At 48.3% G+C, this 20,586-nt stretch overlaps 1 protein-coding gene across 1 annotated transcript in view; it reads left to right on the top strand.

The window, feature by feature from the left end:
- Window positions 1-20,586, top strand: part of LOC113406286 (trafficking protein particle complex subunit 10-like) — a 102,846-nt gene that overhangs the window by 22,169 nt on the left and 60,091 nt on the right. Inside the window, exons 2-4 of the mRNA XM_026650254.2 lie at window positions 8,679-8,760; window positions 9,456-9,591; window positions 18,638-18,834. Of these exons, the coding sequence (XP_026506039.1) occupies window positions 8,679-8,760; window positions 9,456-9,591; window positions 18,638-18,834 (415 nt within the window). The remainder of the gene's footprint in view (window positions 1-8,678; window positions 8,761-9,455; window positions 9,592-18,637; window positions 18,835-20,586) is intronic.

Here is a 20,586-nt window from a genome sequence, read left to right as displayed (position 1 = left end):
TCCAGTGGAGAGCTAGGAGCGGGGCTGGCCGAGGCCTAGGGTTTGCCAGGTGCCCGGTTTTCAACTGGGAAGTCAGGTCGAAAAGGGGACCTGTCAGCACCCAGTCAGATGTACTGACCGGACACCAAAAGTCCAGTTACCGCATGACACTGGGAGGTGCCTGGTCATTAACCCATGCTAGCCCCTGCTCAGCCTAAGCCGCCTCCTACCTGCAGGCAGGCTCCTTTTCAGGCTCTCCCAGCCCCAGAGCAGAGGGATCCCAACCGGGGGGGAGGGGGGAAGAAGATGTTAGAGCGAGTGATGATGGGGAGATGTGGGGGAGAGGAGCATGTGATGGGGAGGCAGAGTGGGCCGGGACCTTGGGGGAAGTGGTGGGTCAGGACCTCAGTGGTCCAGTTACCAGCAATTAGAAAGGTGGCAACCTTACCCCCCCCCCCGCACTCCCCAAACATTCCTCTATGCCCCTTAGGGGCGCATGCCTCATAGTTTGGGGACCTCTGCTTTAACAGCTGGAGGCCACCAGAAACCTTGCATGGAGAGTTGTTTAAAACTTTACCAAAGACCTGTTGGCCATTGTCATCAGCTGTGAAAATCACACATGTTGCGCTCAGCTGAAAAGCTTGCTGCTCTTGCCAGAAAATCCCATCTGAGGAAAAAGTGAGATCCTTGTTGCTTGATATAAAAAAAAATATTTTCCTGCTTGCACAACCTGTTTTGAATGTCTCACTCAGTTTAATGGGGAGCTATGGCCTAAATGAAATATGAAGGGATCAGAAATTACCTTCCTTATTGTTCAACATCTATTCCCTCCAAATACAAGGTATTACTGTTGTCAATACCTTTTTAGTTTGTTGCAAAGATTGTTGGAAGGAAAACATGCTTTGCTCTTTCAGTACATATCACTTGCAAGGCCACACAGTGGAAGATTTTCTGATGACTTGAAATCATTCTGACAAGTTTTCAGCCTGTGGTTCACAGACTCAAAGACTTTAATGTTAGAAGGGACCATCATGATCTAGTCTGACATCTGCATATTGCAGGCCACAGAACCTCACCCACCCACTCCTGTAATAGACCCCTAACCTCTGGCTGAGTTACTGAAGTCCTCAAATGATGGTTAAAATACTTTGTTACAGAGAACCCACCATTTACACTAGTTTAAACCTGCAAGTGACCCTGTGTCCCATGCTGCAGAGTTAGGTGAAAACCCCCCAGGGTCTCTGCCAATCTGACCCGGGGAAAAATTCCTTCCTGACCTCAAATATGGTGATCAGTTAGACTCTGAGCATGTGGGCAAGATCCACCAGCCAAACACCCGGGAAAGAATTCTCAGTAGTAATTCAGAGCCCTCCCCATCTAGTGTCCCATCACCAGCCATTGGAGGTATTTGCTGCTAGCAATCGCATATCAGCTGCATGCCATCGTAGGCAGTCTCATAATACCATCCCCTTCATAAACTTTTCAAGCTCAGTTTTGAAGCCAGTTAGGTTTTTGTCCCCACTGCTCCCCTTGGAAGGCTGTTCCAGAACATCACTCCTTTGATGGTTAGAAACCTTCATCCAATTTCAAGCCTAAATTTGTTGATGGCCAGTTTATATCCATTTGTTCTTGTGTCAACATTGCTGCTTAACTTAAATAACTCCTCCCCCTCCCTGGTATTTATCCCTCTTATGATTTCTCTCTATAAATACATATCTCCCCATAGCCGCCTTTAGCTTAGGCTAAACAAGCCAAGCTATTTGAGTCTCCTCTCGTACGGTAGGTTTTTCCATTCCTCGGATCATCCTAGTAGCCCTTGTCTGCACCTGTTCCTGTTTGAATATATCTTTATTAAATATGGGAGACCAGAATTGTGCACCGTATTCCAGATGAGGTCTCACCAGTGCATTGTATAATGGTACTAACTTCCCTATATCTACTAGAAATAGCTTGCCTGATGCATCCTAGGTCTGCATTAGCCTTTTTCACATCCACATCACATTGATGGCTCAGTCATCCTGTGGTCAACCAATAAACCCAGGTCTTTCTCCTCCTCTTTCACTTACAACTGATATGTCCCCAGCTTACAGGAAAAATTCTTGTTAGTCCCTAGATGCATGACCTTGTATTTTGCGCTATTAAATTTCATCCCATTTCTATTACTCCAGTTTACAAAGTCGTCCCAGATCATCTTGTAAGATATTCTGGACTTCCTCCGTATTGGCAATACCTAACAACTTTGTGTCATCGGCAAATTTTATTAATACACTTAGGGTATGTCTACACTACGAGAGTAGTTCGATTTTAGTTAAATCGAATATGTGCAATCGATATTAGAAAGTCGAACGTGTGTGTCTACACTAAGGACAGTAATTCGACTTTGTGAGTCCACACTAACGGGGCAAGCGTCGACATTGGAAGCGGTGCACTGTGGGCAGCTATCCCACAGTTCCCGCAGTCCCCGCTGCCCATTGGAATTCTGGGTCGATCCGCCAATGCCTTCTGGGTAAAAAAATGTGGCGAGGGTGCTTTTGGGTAACTGTCGTCATCCGTCAGTCACTACCGCCCTCCCTCCCTCCCTGAAAGCGCCGGCGGGAAATCAGTTCGCGCACTTTTTGATCAGTGACAGCGCGGACACCACAGCACTGCGATCATGGATCCCGCTGCGACCATCGCTGCAGTTGCGGCCGTTCTCAACGCCTCGCAGCTTATCATACACCTTTCCCAGAGGCAGATGCAGAGAAATCAGGTGAGGAGGCTACGGCACCGCCGTGAGGGCCTGAAGTCGGAGAGTAGCACAGAGCTGTCAGAAACCACGAGCCCCAGCGCCCAGGACATCACGGTGGCAATGGGGCATGTGGATTTTGTTGAACGGCGATTCTGGGCCCGGGAAACAAGCACGGACTGGTGGGACCGCATAGTGCTTCAGGTCTGGGATGAATCCCAGTGGCTGCGAAACTTTCGCATGCGGAAGGGGACTTTCCTCGAACTTTGTGAGTTGCTGTCCCCTGCCCTGAAGCGCAAGGACACCCGCATGCGAGCAGCCCTGACTATCCAGAAGCGAGTGGCCATAGCCCTCTGGAAGCTTGCAACGCCGGACAGCTACCGGTCAGTCGCGAACCACTTTGGCGTGGGCAAATCTACCGTGGGGGTTGTTGTCCTGCAAGTAGCCAAGGCAATCGTCAAGGTACTGCTGTCAAAGGTAGTGACCCTGGGAAACGCGCAGGCCATCATAGATGGCTTCGCAGCGATGGGATTCCCAAACTGCGGTGGGGCTATAGATGGGACTCACATCCCTATCCTGGGACCGGGCCACCAGGCCAGCCAGTACATCAACAGAAAGGGCTACTTTTCAATGGTGCTGCAAGCACTGGTGGACCATCGGGGACGTTTTACAAACATCAACGTCGGATGGCCGGGCAAGGTTCATGACGCTCGCGTGTTCAGGAACTCTGGTCTGTTTAGACGGCTGCAGGAAGGCATTTACTTCCCGGACCACAAGATAACTGTTGGGGATGTGGAGATGCCTACAGTGATCCTCGGGGACCCAGCCTACCCGCTAATGCCCTGGCTCATGAAGCCCTATACTGGCGCCCTGGACACTGCACAAGAACTCTTCAACTACCGGCTGAGCAAGTGCAGAATGGTCGTGGAGTGTGCTTTTGGCCGTCTCAAGGGGAGATGGAGAAGCTTACTGACTCGCTGTGATCTCAGCGAAACCAATATCCCCATCGTTATTGCAGCTTGCTGTGTGCTCCACAATCTCTGTGAGAGCAAGGGGGAGACCTTTATGGCGGGGTGGGAGGTTGAGGCAAATAGCCTGGCTGCTGATTACGCCCAGCCAGACAGCCGGGCGATTAGAAGAGCCCAGCGGGACGCGCTGTGCATCCGGGAGGCTTTGAAAGCCAGTTTCAAGACTGAGCAGGGTACCCAGTGACTTTTAAGTCACTTTTAAGACACAGAAGCTGAACTTGCCCCCGTTTCTTTACCCGGTTGCCGTCGACTATCCTCTCCAGTTACATACCCCCTTCACCCCCTTCCCAAAAAATAAAATCTGTTCTGTTTTGTTAATGGACACCGTTGTCTTTATTACTGTTTTCGCGGGAATGTTTTAAACCTGGGACGCAGACTGTGGCATAAGATCTGTAACTGCCCTCCCCCGCCACAAAGTCACAGAGCAACCCCCCCTCCCCCCCAGGACATGAAAACCACCTCCCAGACTGACCAGGGTAACTAGTCACTGCACTGTATATGTGCCCTGCTGCTGGACCTGCCCCCTGCTAAAGGTCACTGTCCTGTCCAATTACCAAGCCCCTTCCCCCCCCCTTCAGACAGACTCTCCTCCAAAAGAAGAGGATGGAAACAGTAATGAACAGAAACGTATTTTTTATTAACAACCGCACATGGAACGGGGGGGTGAAACTTGGACGGGGTCTTGTGTGAGGCGGGTAGGAAAAGACTTTTCAAATTTTGGGGAATGAGAGCCTTCTAGTGGTAGAGCAGTCTGCAGGGGTGGAGTGAAATTTTTCACGGACCCTGCCGCCCCTCCGTGTTTGGACTTTGGGTGAGGGGGGTATGGGACTTGGTGGCGGGGCAGGGCAGTTAGAGAGAGACTGCAGCGGGGCTCTCTCCTCCTGCCTCTGGTCCTGCAGAACATCCACAAGGCGGCGGAGCGTGTCCGTTTGCTCCCTCATTAGTCCAAGCAGCGTTTGAGTAGCCTGCCAGTCCTCCTGTCGCCACCTCTCCTCCCGTTCCATGTTTGCCCGGTGCATTTGGGACAAGTTCTCCCTCTACTGTGTCTGCTGGGCTGCCTGTGCTCGGGAGCATCCCATTAGTTCAGCAAACATGTCTTCCCGTGTCCTCTTCTTCCTCCTCCTAATGTGCGCTAGCCTCTGGGCAGATGTGGCTGTGGGAATTGGAAAAAGGGAGTGAATTCCTGAGACAGATCAATGTATCTGTGAACAGAGAACATAGTCTTTCTCTGTGAACAAGACCATGCAGAGCACCTATCACACGCGCACTGAGGACAAGGTAGAATTTTCGGCCCTCGCCTACAGTGCCTGCGGTCTTGCTGTGGCGAGCTGAGGAGCGGGGCAGGACACCGGACTTTGTCTAGCTGGCAAACATGGTAAGCCGTAGACTTGGGGCTGCTTAAAACTTTAAGAGTGGCACTGGCCTCCTTTCACATAGAAAGCAATGCGAGTCTCTGCTGGCAGCAATCCTGCAAGCATGAACTCTGCCCCTGTCCCAGCCCCTCGCGGCTGTAAACCGCGTGGCTGTAAACCGGCGGTTGCAGTTCTGCAAAGGAACGGGCAAGCAGTCCCAATACTAACTTTCCCCTACCTAATTCACAGCAGGGAGTCATGCCAGACATCACCCTCCTGAAGGTCTCGGAGAGCCAGAAGGAGCGGATGCTTCGGGACAGCCTGCAGAAACCGGGGCCATTTGCTGCAATGCTCTGCAAGGCCATGATCCCCGAATACCTGCTGGCGTTGTGGCAGGGAAACGTGTCCTACCACGGGGGGCCTAATAAGCTCTCCCTGCCAAAGAACCTGCTAAGTAGGCTGGAAAGACACATGCAGGAGGTCTATGAGGAGTTCTCCCTGGGGGATCTCGCCTCTATCCCCGAACCCATCGACCAGCTTTTGGGTTGGGTGCCCTTGGAGGGACAAAAGAGTGGAGCGTCTTGGGCAGTGTAATCATGAAGCGGACATTGTTGAATTTTCTTAAAATGGTTCGGACTATACATTGAAGCGGACAAAGACACAGTAATCATGATACCCTTTGTTCAGATTCCCCTTTTTGTTGCACTTTCCTGTTTACATGTTTTGAAGCACTTTACCCATTGTTAATATTTTAAATATGCCAGTTATGTTATAAATAAATGTTTAGATATTTAAAACACTTACTGCTTGATCCTTCCCCTGAATCTGTGTCTGGGGTAACGGCGGGGGACGGTTGGTAGGGGATCTCTGTGAGGGTGATGAAGAGCTCCTGGCTGTCGGGGAAATCAACGGTGCCAGCGCTGTCGACTGCCTCGTCCTCCTCATCTCCTTCTTCATCTTCCCCGTCCGCTAACATGTCGGAGGAACCGGCCGCAGACAATATCCCATCCTCAGAGTCCACGGTCAGTGGTGGGGTAGTGGTGGTGGCCGCACCTAGGATGGAATGCAGTGCCTCGTAGAAACGGGATGTGTGGGGCTGGGATCCGGAGCGTCCGTTTGCCTCTTTGGTCTTCTGGTAGCCTTGTCTCAGCTCCTTGATTTTCACGCGGCACTGCGTTGCATCCCGGCTGTATCCTCTCTCTGCCATGGCTTTAGAGATCTTCTCATAGATCTTTGCATTCCGTCTTTTGGAGCGCAGCTCGGAAAGCACGGACTCATCTCCCCACACAGCGATGAGATCCAAGACTTCCCGATCCGTCCATGCTGGGGCCCTCTTTCTATTAGATTGCACGGCCATCTCTGCTGGAGAGCTCTGCATCGTTGCCACTGCTGCTGAGCTCGCCACGGTGTCCAAACAGAAACTGCGATTCAAACTGCCCAGACAGGAAAAGGAATTCAAATTTTCCCGGGGTGTGGCTGGTCAGAGCATCTGAGCTCGGACTGCTCTCCAGAGCGTCAACCGAGTGGTGCACTGTGGGATAGCTCCCGGAGCTATTAGCGTCGATTTCCATCCACACCTAGCCTAATTCGATATGGCCATTTCGAATTTAGCGCTACTCCTCTCGTTGGGGAGGATTACAGAAATCGATTTAAAGAGAGCTCTATGTTGAACTAAATAGCCTCGTGGTGTGGACGGGTGCAGGGTTAATTTGATTTAACGGTGCTAAATTCGACATAAACGCCTAGTGTAGACCAGGCCTTAGACTGACTAAGATTTCCAAAGGGATCCACACCTCAATTTGAAATTTTTAGGGGTCTGCAAATGAAGAGGTTGAAAATCACTGTTCTGTGATGCTGCCAACAGGGACCTGAGAAGCAGGATATAAACTCTGTCCTGTCATTCTTGTATTAAAGATAGCTGGGATCTCGGAACCAAACTTTTGGTGTTAAAATGTTTCAGATTTCACGTAATTTAAACTAAATATGGCTAAACATCCAATATATCTGTGCATTTATAAAGATGAGTTAAGGCTAGTTGAGAGATCTTCATGCTAAGCAACAATTATTTAAAAAAAAAAGAAATACATGAAATCTAGTGCCTTAATATGATTTTTGTTCAATGTTTTTCGAGATCACACTTGTAGTTGCATTTTTTTTTTTTTTTGCTAAAAATATCCAAATCACCTATTTAGATGCAGAACGCAGGAATTACTTCTCCTTTTGGTACTTTAGGTGTTAGTGATGATTCCTTCCTTTTTACTAAAAACGAAACTACGCAATAAGCGTGCTGAGCTATGCTACCAATCCAAAATTTGATTGTGAACCAAATTTAAAAGCTGAATTATTCTCCCATTCCAAGGTGTTATAAGGCAGGCTAAGGAAAGGCTGGATCTGTAAGTGTTGGAGTTTTCTTTCTTCTCGGTTCACACTATCACAGGATGAGGTTGTTCTATACACTCGGTGGTGACAATTCAAGTTGAAAGGCAGAAAACCTCCCACACTTCTTAGAAGTCTATTCCTTTGTTAATTTACCTTAAATGCCTTGGGATGACATTACCCCCAATCTTAACTACATCAGGATTTTTTTTTTTGATTGTGTGAATTCATTGTGTTCTAGGTTTTGGATAATCTTGTTTGTTTTTATAGGTCTAAAATTTGACACACTTAAAATGTTAATCTGGCGAGCACTATTCTCCAAATGGTTTATTGATAAATTTAGTTTCCTAGATCAAATATACAATTTGAATCTACACTAGTTACTGATGTCATTTTAATGGAGAGGTGGTGCTCAAATGATGGGAAGAACAATGTACTGAATGAAAAAAAAAAATCAATGGCTGACTCATGCTCTATTTTAAAATTGGGCAAAAATTGATGTGTAGCAATTAGATGATAAAATCCCTTGGGAAAGTAAAAAGTTCTTGAGGTTCTAAGTTTATATTATGAATAACTTTTTTTAAAATGTAACTTAAGGAGTATTGAAATGAGGGATGTAGTCTTTACTATTTTGTAATTTTATGTAATACATAATAAAACAGTTCTAAAACTAAGATTTTTTTTTTCCTGATCTACTTGATCTTTTTTGGGGGTCGGGGGGTGGGGGGGAGAGAGACTAAATGGTTTGGGCAACATCCTATTATGTCTTGTTGCCAAGGATGTAAATGTCAACTGGATACTGTTATATTGCTGAAAATCAGTTACTGTTTTCTGTGCTGGATTGTACATTTTGTTCTATTTATCTTGCTTCATAGTACAGTGGTATTAGTACCTAGGGTGTCTTGTGTAAGCTGATTGAAGTTTTTGGAGGCTGTTTGGTTTTTGTGATGATGTACAACATTGGACTGCTAGCTGTAGCTGAGTTTCTTTCTCACGCCTTCTGTGGCATTTTAGGACAGCTATATGAATGGTGTTTCATAGAGATATTCAATAACAAGATGTTATTTTAAAGCATTTTTCTATACATCAGTGTTATCCATGCATTCAGTATGACAATGAGTCTCTTAAAAATGTAACTATGGTATAGTTCCCTTTTAAAATATATATGGACAAGATTTAAGAGTAAACTTTTTAAAATATGGGTCTCTTTAATTTTAGGTGCTGGAGATCAGAATTTATTCACTTCTATATATCCCATGCTTTCTCAGCAGCTTCCAAAAGAACCCATGGAATGGAGAAGGTAGAGTATTTCCGCCCCTCCGCCCCCCATTGTTCTATTTTCATGCACGTTGTTGGATTTAGGAAAATGTGACTAATAATGTGACACTGTGCAGTGAATTGTGTTGGTTTGGAAGCTGAACAGGAGGAACGATTTCTGGTTTTCAGAGCCAATTTTCCCTGAATTCTGGATGTTGGGCCCTTTGATATGTTTGTTCCCACATTTAACCCAGGCTGAATTTAAAATCATAAAGAGATTAACGGCACTAAAGATTAGTTTCACTGGTATCTCCAGGTTGCACTTTGGGCAACCATGCTTTGAAGGTAAGCCTGGTTCCTGCTTTAATGGGCATATGGGAAAGACCTAAAAACAGAATTAGGCTTTGGACCCTGTGACGTCCACAGTCAAAGGCCACCTCTAATTTTGGAGGAACACAAGAACATGTAAAGGAGAATCTTTTTAACATGAAAGCTGGAAGTTTCCAGCCCTTTTCCTTGCAAAGAGAATATATATGTATCTTATTTTCAGAGAAAAGAGACGAATTTTTGAATCGATGCTACACAAATCAAACCATAGAGAGCACAGTTAAGTTTTGTGAGGTTTTTTAAAAAAAGCTAAATTTGTAATAAATGTTTGCCCTGCCATTTCTGTTCTGCTTTTAGTTTTGCTGCTTATTTCTCAATTACTAATGGTAATTCTTTTAAAATTCTGCATAGGTCTTATGGACGTGCTCCTAAGATGATTCATCTTGAATCTAATTTTGTTCAATTTAAAGAGGAGTTGTTACCCAAAGAAGGAAACAAGGCTCTCCTGACTTTTCCCTTCCTTCATATTTATTGGACAGAATGTTGTGTAAGTATTAGGAAAATATTAAGCGTGAACCATGCACATAATAAGGTATGAGAGTGGAACTGAAGGTAAAATAAGCTCTGCCCTGTCCCAATTTGGTAAATGGGATGTGCTGGTTCTACACTCTGTCCCTTATTCCTATTGGTTACATTTGTTACTACCAGGGTCACTAATGGGGGGCGGGGGGGGAGAGTTGCATTGTCCTAATATGAGACAAGTTTGATGTTATCAGATAGCACTTGAGAAGACTGAAGCTTTGGGGAACTTGAGTTTCTCAAGTGCATTAAATCACCAAGGTAATCTGTTGTGGTTTCTGATGGAAGGTGAGGTGTGAAATGGTATGCAATATACTAAAACTAGCAGATTAGAACATAAGAATGGCCATACTGGGTCAGACCAAAGGTCCATCCAGCCCAGTATCCTGTCTACCGACAGTGGCCAATGCCAGGTGTCCCAGAGGGCATGAACCTAACAGGTAATGATCAAGTGATCTCTCTCCTGCCACCCATCTACACTCTCTGACAAACAGAGGCTAGGGACACCATTCCTTACCCATCCTGGCTAATAGCCATTAATGGACTTAACCTGCATTAATTTATCTAGTTCTCTTTTAAACCCTGTTATAGTTCTAGCCTTCACAGCCTCCTCAGGCAAGGAGTTCCACAGGTTGACTGTGCGCTGTGTGAAGAACAACTTCCTTTTATTTATTTTAAACCTGCTGCCCATTAAATTAGGAAATCACTAATGTGCAAATCTGTCTTTGATAAATTAAGACATTACAGGAGATCTGGAAATTATGCCTCCTGATAGTGGGGAAATGGATGGAATGTAAGGATGGTATAATAAATGCTTTTTAAAGTATTGATGGTGAACTAAATAAAGGAAAAATCCTGCTCTAACCATCTAGAGTTATTTGAAAAGTTAACAAAATAATAAAGGTAACCACAAGAATGTAAAGAAAACTAATAAAACGTGGTCAATATGTTATGGATTAAAAACTAATCAAGTAACAGATAACAGAGTCATAGTGCATGGCAACATGTATGACTGCATAGTTTAATGTGGGGCACCGTGGAAGTCCGTTTTGGGAACAATTGTATTAGTACAGGGGTCGGCAACCTACGGCACGTGTGCCAAACACGGCACGCGAGCCGATTTTGAGTGGCACGCAGCTCCCTGCCGCGGTCCCGGCCCCCAGCCCCACTCAGCCCCCGTGCCCACCGCTCTCCCCTGTGGGGGCAGGAGGCAGAAGCTTGGTTCTGCGGCAGCCAAGCTCCCCCCCCCCCACGTCTTCCCCCAGCGTGGTGCTTTCCTGCCCCTCCCCCGCTCCTTCCCTGCGCCAATCAGCTGATGGCCCTAGCAAGGGGGAGGGGGAAGAGCAGCAGTGTGCACACAGCTCCATAGAGGACGCAGAGAGAGGTAGGGACGGAGCCTGGGGGAAGGGGGTGGAACAGGGCATATCCCTTCCAGCCCCCTGCCATGAGCTGCTCAGGGCAGGGGGCTGGGAGCAACCCCATGAGCCGAGCACCCCAGCCTTCGGCCCTGCACCCCCCACCCCTCTGCCCTGCACCCCCACATCCCAACACACACCCAACCTTCTGCCCTGCAGCCCCCAGCTCTCTGCCCTGATCTCTGAACCCCCCCCACACCCCAGCCTTCTGCCCTGAACCCCCTTTCCCAGCCCTCTGCCCTGACCCCTGAAACACCTCCCCCCCCCTCAGGTCTGGGGTCCCGGCCGCAGGCCCTGATCAGCCCGCTGCTGGCCTAGGTGAACAAAACCCCAGGCTGGCAGCGAGCTGAGCAGGCTGGTGGCGTAAGATCAGCATTTTAATTTAATTTTAAATGACGCTTCTTAAACATTTTGAAAACCTTGTTTACTTTACATACAATAGTTTAGTTATATAATATAGACTTCTAGAAAGACCTTCTAAAAACGTTAAAATGTATTACCGGCACGCGGAACCTTAAATTAGAGTGAATAAATGAAGACTCGGCACACCACTTCTGAAAGGTTGCCGACCCCTGTATTAGTATATTGGTTTGAAGGAGATAGTAGCCAATGACTTGGTGACACTTAGTGACATTGTTTGTTTAATAAACACTAGGGGTGGGTTAATAACACCAAAAAACCCTGCAAGTATTCACTATAATTTAAAAATGAACTTTTTGACTTTTCTGCTGTCCCGGTACACAACTTCTTTTGTTTGTTCAAATGATCATGGAAGGCAATCAAGTCTTCCTTGCATAAGTGTTCATAAAAAGTAAATTTTAAACTTGCCCACTTGAGCATTTGAACTGTAACTTAGAATCATAGAATATCAGGGTTGGAAGGGATCTTAGGAGGTCATCCAGTCCAACCCCCTGCTCAAAGCAGGACCAATTCCCAACTAAATCATCCCAGCCAGGGCTTTGTCAAGCCTGACCTTAAAAACCTCTAAGGAAGGAGATTCCACCACCACCTCCCTAGGTAACCCATTCCAGTGCTTCACCACCCTCCTAGTGAAAAAGTTTTTCCTCATAGCCAACCTAAACCTCCCCCACTGCAACTTGAGACCATTACTCCTTGTTCTGTCATCTGCCACCACTGAGAACAGTCTAGATCCATCCTCTTTGGAACCCCCTTTCAGGTAGTTGAAAGCAGCTATCAAATCCCCCCTCATTCTTCTCTTCTGCAGACTAAACAATCCCAGTTCCCTCAGCCTCTCCTCATAAGTCATGTGCTCCAGCGCCCTAATCATTTTTGTTGCCCTCTGCTGGACTTTTTCCACATCCTCCTTATATTCTTCTTAGAGTGCTTGTTCATGTCGATTCCAATCAGGTGTGTGTGTGCGCATGTGCACGATGGCCGGAAGATTTTTCCCTTAGCAGCATCCCTCGGGTCAGCCTGGGCACCCCCTGGAGTCGCGCCTTCATGGTGCCTAATATATAGCCCTGGCAACCCGCCACCCCTTCAGTTCCTTCTTACCGCCAGTGACAGTGGCTGGAACTTCCCTTGGCTCTTGCTCAGCAAGTTTCTTTGTTATTCCGTGTATATAGTTAGTTAGCTGTTGGTAGTACTCCAGTTAAAGTTTAGTATAGTAGTGGGGGGGGGGGGGGGGAGGAGAGGGTTCCCCCCTCCCAATCTGGCCCTGGCACTGTGGTATGCCACGGTCCCCGGGATTTAAAAACTGTGAGGCGTGTGCTTGGCACATGCGTAAAAGTGATCCGCACTCGTCGTGTCTTAGGTGCCTGGGGGAGACCCATCAAAAAGATCATTGCAAGATCTGCCGCAAGTTCTGCCCAAGAACACTTAAAGAATGGGAACAGCGGCTGAAGGTGATCCTCCTGGAGAAAGCCTTGCACCCCCATTCTGACCCGGGCTCGAGAGACGTTGGCGCCGAGGAAGGACTCCTCCAGGGACGCTCGGCAGTGACACAGCTCCTCACAGGGCCAATCTGATAATAGGCACTGCTCCCACTCGCTGGTGCCTTGAAAGAAGAAAAAGCCGGACGACCGTTCTCCTCCGGCTAAGCCTCGAAGTGCAACCCCAGGCGGGCCACTCCTCGGCGTCTCCTTCTGGGGCCGTGTCGACTCCTGTCCTGGTGAGGTAGTCGAGTCCGTCCCCACCTCGATCTCCGGCGCCTACACAGCAGCTTCAGCTCCCATCCACACCGGAAGCGTACCAGGCCGCCAGAGATCTCCTCGCCTGCCAGGGAGGAACCCTCAGCGCCGACGGAGCCCCGTCCTCCAATGCACTCTAAGGGAAAGTTGGCTATGATGTCAAGGCGCTCCCCTTCGCCTTGTCCATCGGCACCTACGTGCTCCGACAGAGAGCCTTCCCGCTCCCCGAGCTCTCGACATTCGAGGCACCGAGGATCGGCTCCTCCGTGGTCTTCAGTGTCTGAGACCTCGGAGCCCAACTCCTATCGCTCAAATAGCAGAAACCCGTAGCGCGAGGTCGGCAGAGACGGAAGGGAGCATCAGGCGTGGCCTCCGCAGTGGCAGAACCTGCCTCAGTGGCCCTTCTGGACTCGCTGGGCTTATCACCAGGGCCAGGGAGGAACCTAGGGCCCGTGCTCAGCGACGTCTTTAGTCGCTTCCGCCACTTTTGTGCCGCCTTCCACTGTGCATACGCACCCGGCGCCTACAGTCCCGACGCCTTTCCCTACAGCACCGTCATTGATTCTGGCACCGTGCTGTGCTCCGACTTCGGCACCGGCCTTCGTGACGGCGACACACCCATCTCCCACGCCTGCACTGTTGTTGACGTCTACCTCGATGCAGGCACCTACAGACCAGGTGCCGACATCGGCACCTTCCTCCCCGACCCCGGTGGCTCCTGTGAGTGTGCCGATGCAGCTCCCTTCTGTGAGACTACTGCCGACGTTGACTACGGCCCTGGCACCGACATTGGCACCACCTCCTCCAATGCTGCCCCGGGGGTCACATGACACGTCCGGGGCAGATGGCAGGGAGCTTCCACCACCGACACACACTTCTTCCTCCTCGTTGCCAGACGAAGCGTTGGCAGTGACGTCCATAGCTCCTGCGTTAGAGGACAGAGTTCAACAGCAGTTGCTCCGCAGGGCTGCCCAAAGTCCAACAAACAATTCAGGACCTCCCCTTTGAGGGTGAGACTCCGTTTTCAGAGAAGACGGACAAATGGCTCCACAGCCTAAAAGATTCCTGAGCCACCCTCAGATCCTTGGGCTTGCATACCCCGCTACATAGCGGAGACACTTCTGCCCACAACCTCCTCAAAGGTTCCAGCAGCAGAACCACCAGGATAATTCTAGGAGGAGGAACCGGAGTGGTAGGAGAAGGCAACATCCCTCCGCTAATCAAGGCCAGCCCAAACCACCCTCTGGCCCTAAACCGGCCTTTTGAAGGTGCAGTCGAGGACGGCGTACCAGACCAGAGACTGGATTCACCCTGCCTTACCTTTTCCTCCCGACTATCTCCTTTCTACTATGCATGGTCCCATATAACTTCAGACCGCTGGGTGCTTTGCATGGTAGAGAGGGGATACTCCATCCAATTCTGTGCCCTCCCGCCCTTCCACCCCCTTCCCCGTCCCTCTTCAGGGACCCTTCTCATGAGCAACTTCTCATTCAGGAGGTGCAATCACTCCTAGCACTAGGGGTGGTGAAGGAGATTCCACTGCAACACAGGGTGAGGCTTTTCTAGTCCCGCTATTTCCTAATACCGAAGGCCAAAGGCGGCCTAAGGCCTATCCTGGACCTGCGCGACCTCAACGGGTTCCGGAAACTCAGGTTCTGCATGGTCTCCCTGACCTCCATTATCCCTTCACTGGATCCAGCAGACTGGTATGCCGCCCTCGACTTGAAGGACATGTATTTTCACATAGCGATTGCGCACAACCACAGAAAGTTCCTCAGGCTTGTGGCCAACGGTTCCCATTACCAATTTACCATCCTCCCTTTCGGCCTGTCAGTGTCACCTCGAGTCTTCACCAAGTGCATGGCAGTCGTCGCCGCCTTTCTGTGGAAACATCAGATACAGGTGTTCCCATACCTTGACGACTGATCAAAGGCTGATCCAGGGCTCAGGTGGAAGCTCAGGTGGCATTCATCAGAGCCACCTTCGAGAATCTGGGCCTCCTACTAAACGAAATCGACTCTGCCCCAGTCCAGAGGATAGAGTTCATAAGGGCCGTTCTGGACTCAACCCAAGCTAGAGCATTCCTCCCACGGGCGAGATTCCAGGCCCTCAACGCTATGATCCAGGGACTCAGGCAGTTCCCCACTACCACCGCAAGAAATTGTCTCAAATTTCTCAGCCACATGGTGGCCTGTACGTAAGTGGTTCGGCACACCAGACTCATGCTTCGGCTGCTTCAGTCGTGGCTTGCGTCAGTGTACATTCCTGCCAGGGACATCTTGGACAGGACTGTGACCCTACCTAGCCCTATCCTCGACTCGCTCCTGTGGTAGATGGACGCTCAGCAGGTGTGCTCAGGAGTCCCCTTCCCTGCCCCACACCCATCCCTGATGCTAGTGACGGACGTGTCAGACTTGGGGTGGGGAGCTCATCTGGGGGACCACAGAACGCAAGGCCTCTGGTCACAGACAAATCTCCATCTTCATATCAATGTCAGGGAGCCCAGAGCGGTACGCCTAGCGTGTCAGTCATTCTGCCCATATCTAGCAGGCCAATGTGTATCGGTCATGACGGACAATACGACCGCGCTGTTCTGTATCAACAAATGGAGGTGCACGCTCCTCTCCCCTGTGCCAGGAAGCCCTCAAGTTATGGGACTTTTGGATAGAGCACTCAGTCGATCTAAAGGCATCGTACCTTCCAGGGGTCCAGAACTAGCTGGTGAACCGCCTCAGCAGATCTCTTCACAGCCACGAGTGGTCCCTTCGCCCGGACATCACATCTTCGCTCTTCCAGGGGTGGGGCTGTTCCCTGATCGACCTCTTTGCCACGCGACGCAACTAGAAGTGTCAGCAGTTCTGCTCCTTCCAGAATCACAGTCCAGGCTCCACAGCGGACGCATTCCTCCTCCATTTGGGGGGGGGGGGACCGCTTCTATACACCTTCCCACCCCTACCGCTCGTCCCCAAGGTCCTGCTCAAGATCCGCAGAGACCAGGCTCGGGTCATTCTCATAGCACCAGCCTGGCCCCGCCAGCATTGGTACACATCTCTCCTAGACATATCAGTCGAAGCCCCGATTACCCTGCTGCTCTTCCCGGACCTTCTCATGCAGGATCATGGGCGGCTCCAGCACCCGAACCTGCAGTCGCTGCATCTCACAGCCTGGAGGCTCCATGGCTCAGTACTTTCGAGCTTTCCTGTTCAGAGCAAGTCGGACAGGTTCTCTTGGGTAGTAGGAAACCCTCCACTAGGGCCACGTACCTGGCGAAGTGGAAGAGAATTTCAGTCTGGTCAGCTCAGCGCAACTTTTCCCCGATGCTGGCCTCAGTGCCCCAGATTTTGGATTACCTTTTCCACCTAAAGCAAGACTGTCTCTCCTTGTCTTCCATAAGAGTACATCTAGCTGCCATCTCGGCTTTCCACCAGGGGGTACAGGGCCGCTCGATTTTTGCTAACCCCCTGGTCAGTCACTTCCTGAAGGGCCTCGACAGGTTGTACTCGCACGTCCGCCAACTGGTTCCTGCTTGGGACCTTAATTTGGTCCTCTCTAGGCTCATGGGGCATCCCTTTGAGTCTTTAGCAACATGCTCCCAGCTCTACCTCTCCTATAAGGTCGCATTCCTGGTGGCAATAACTTCAGCCTGGAGGGTGTCTGAGCTCAGGGCTCTAACGTCCGAGCCGCCCTACACAGTGTTTTTTAAGGACAAGGTTCAGCTCAGGCTCCATCACGCCTTCCTCCCAAAGGTGGTATCGCAGTTTACACATCAACCAGGACATTTTCCTCCCAGTTTTCTAACCCAAGCCTCAGGCGACTAGCAGGGAACAGAGGCTCCATACTCTCGACATCCGCAGAGCGCTGGCCTTTTACATTGAAAGGTCGAAACCGTTCAGGAAGTCGGTACAGCTCTTCGTCGCAGTAGCGGACAGGATGAAGGGCCAGCCTGTTTTGACACAGCGCTTTTCATCATAGATTGTGGCCTGCATTACTGAGTGCTACAATCTAGCAAGGATCACCACGCCCCTGATAATGGCGCACTCTATAAGGGCGCAAGCTTCATCAACAGCTTTCCTGGCTCAAGTCCTCGCCCAGGAAATTTGCAGTGCAGTGACGTGGTCATTGATACACGCTTTCGCCGCACACTATGCAATGTGGCAGGCCAGAGATGATGCGGCCTTTGGTAGAGCAGTACTCCAGTCAGTGGACAGCTCCGACCTGCCCCCTCCTAAATTTGCTTGGGAGTCACCTGATTGGAATTGACATGAACAACCACTCGAAGAAAAAATCTTCTCGTAACTGTTGTTCTTCGAGATGTTGTTCATGTCCATTCCAATACCCACCCTCCTTACCCCTCTGTCGGAGTAGCCGGCAAGAAGGAACTGAAGAGGTGGCGGGTCGGCAGGGCTATATATTAGGCGCAATGAGGGCGTGACTCCAGGGGTCGCCCAGGCCGACCCGACGGATGCTGCTAAGGGAAAAATCTTCCGGCCATCGTGCACATGCGCACGCACACACCTGATTGGAATCGACATGAACAACACATCTCGAAGAACAACAGTTACGAGAAGGCGAGTAACCGTTTTTTTTTATAGTGACACTGCTTGACGCAGCAGGAGTACAGGTTTTCCAAAACCCTTTCCCAGAGCCCTGGCACAGTGGAAACTAAACTATACAAGGATCTGACCACATCCTTGGCAGCAACACAATGCATACATGCACTGTCCCAGTATGAAAATGGGAGATAGTTCACAGAGTCAGTAAATCAGAATTTAATCTGTTAAAAGAATCATGGTTTAGATAAGATTCGTGATCCAAAAATGGAAAAATTTAATACTCCCTAATCTTATTTGCAATGTTTCATTCACCGGGAGTTATCCTCATTATAGGAGAAATTCTCATACAATCAAAAAAAAGACACTAACCATCTGACTTGACCAATCACAACTAACCAAAACAACTTTGCATCGTGAATATTCATAGCAACATGTTCATAGTTGATCTATAAAAAGAAAAAAGTTACCGAAAATGAGTTACTTCAATTGTTTAAATTTGTCATTGAAGATACAAACAACTTAAAACTTTCCAGCAGTGTTCGAAAGCCCAAATGCCACTGCACTGTTGGTGTATTAGAACCAGAAAATGAAATTAATCAGTCTAGTTTCATTGTCTTAGTTGAATCAAGTTCCAAATTTCAATGAGTTGTTCAGGGTAAATTTAATTTTTAAAAATCTTTCATTTGCAATAGTCTAAAGTAGTAATAATAAAGTAATCAATCGAAAGAATAAAACCTTACCTTGACATTGTCCTTGTTTAACTTCTCAATAATCTGTGTCACTAATTCCGTTTGGTATCATTTGAAATATTTTTTTTTCCTGTTTTAACAAAATAAATCTTTCAAATTTGTCCAGATTGTCAATTTGATTTGCTAATTCATTATTTATAATCCCAGGATACAGAAGTGTACAAAGCTACAGTAAAGGATGACATCACCAAGTGGCAGAATGTTCTGAAAGTGCACAGCTCTGTGGATTGGTTAATTGTGGTAGTTGAGAGCGATGCAAAAAAAAAGAACAAAACCAACATCCTTCCCCGAACATCTATAGTAGATAAAATAAGAAATGACTTCTGTAACAAGCAAAGTGACAGGTAAGGACTTTTTCAAAAATATTGTTTATAATTGTAAAACTAGTTTTCTGGCTAATCATTTAATAGGTCCAGTTTTTCACTTAAAAGAATAGTAACTTCCCTGATGCCTAACATTAAGCAAATGGCATTGGTAAGATGTATGTCCATCTGTCCCAAAATATGAACCAATGGAGGAAAAAGTTTGCTGCATCTTTTCCTGAATTAGTAGTGGTTGGAATAAAAATTAAAAAAAAAAAAAAAAGAAAGGAGGGTAGAAAAAAAAAAAAAAAAAAAAAAAAAGAGAAAGGAGGGGAGGAAAAGTAGTTCTGTAGGGCTACAGTTAAATTCTGGATGTTCACCTCTTCCAGAAAAGATAAAAGGCTTTAAACATACTGAAGCTATATTTTTGTAGACGCTGATTCAGAATGAATGAAGTAACCAAAATCAATGTTCAGAACTTCAAATCCTTGGTTTTTCAAGGTTTATGTAAACCCATCACCAGTGAGCCAGAGGAAAAGTACAAGAGTAAAGTCTTAGGCCATGTCTACACTATTTGACTTAAGTTTTGTTGACGATCATAAGCTTTAATAACATCAGTGGAGCATGTCCACACAACATTCCTTGTGTCAGCTAAGCGTATCCACAGTCATTGCTTTTTCATCGACAGCGTTGTTGTATCAGGGTAGCTATCTCACTGTGCAACTCTCCACCCTCTGCCGCTGGGAGCTCTGGTAACAGATCACGATGCACTGTGGGGACATGCTCGCTGTCACATGATGCATTTTTTTTTGTCCCATCATTCCATGGGCTTCCTACTTCGTTTTGTGCTGTTTTTCAACAGTCCGTGTAAACCGTATGCCTGCCACCTCTGTCTGACAGCATAAATCCTGAGCTACTGATCAGGCTGGTGCTGAGCATTATGAACACAGTGTGGCTGGTCTTGCAGTATTTCATGAGCTGTGACAGAGAATGAATCGGTGATGCCTGCCCTGCTGTCTGCCATGGAAACAAATAATTCAAAATTGCTGCAGGCGTTCATGGGCCAGCTTGCCATGGTGGACTGTTGGTACTGGGCTCGAGAAACAAGCACTGAGTGGTGGGATCGCATCATGATGAATATATGAGATGATGAGCAGTGGCTGCAGAACTTCTGTATGCACCAAGCCACCTTCCTGGAACTGTGTGTGGAACGTGTCCCAACACTGCAGTGCAAAGACACCAGAATGAGAGCTGCCCTCACTGTGGAAAAGCGAGTGGTGATCGCTGTGTGGAAGCTGGCAACTCCAGACTGCTACCAGTCAGTTGTAAACCAGTTTGGAGTTGTAAAGTTCACTGTGGTGGCTGCGGTGATGCAAGTGTGCAGGGCCATTAGTCACCGTCTGCTTTGAAGGACAGTGACTCTCAGTAATGTCCAGGACAAATAATTGATGACTTTGAGGCAATGAGATTCCCTAATTGCAGGGGGGAACTCGTATCCCAATTTTGGCCACAGACCATATCGTGACCGAGTATATCAACCCAAAAGGGCTACTTCTCCATGGTCTTGCAGGCGCTGGTGGATCACCGGGGCCATTTGACTGACATCAGTGCATGGTGGTCAGGGAAGGTGCATGATGCACGCATCTTTCGGAACACTAGACTGTATAGAAAGCTGCACACTGGGATTTTCTTTCCAGACTAGAACATTCCACCAGGGAATGTGCAAATGCCCATAGTGGAAACCCCACCTACCCCTTGCTCCGGGGCTCATAAAGCCTTACACCAGGAACCTAC

Source organism: Terrapene carolina, unplaced genomic scaffold, assembly GCF_002925995.2.
Source record: "Terrapene carolina triunguis isolate 2854851 unplaced genomic scaffold, T_m_triunguis-2.0 Scaffold24, whole genome shotgun sequence".
Classification (NCBI taxonomy): Eukaryota; Metazoa; Chordata; order Testudines; family Emydidae; genus Terrapene; species Terrapene triunguis.
This window is presented reverse-complemented; position numbering and strand designations above follow the sequence as displayed.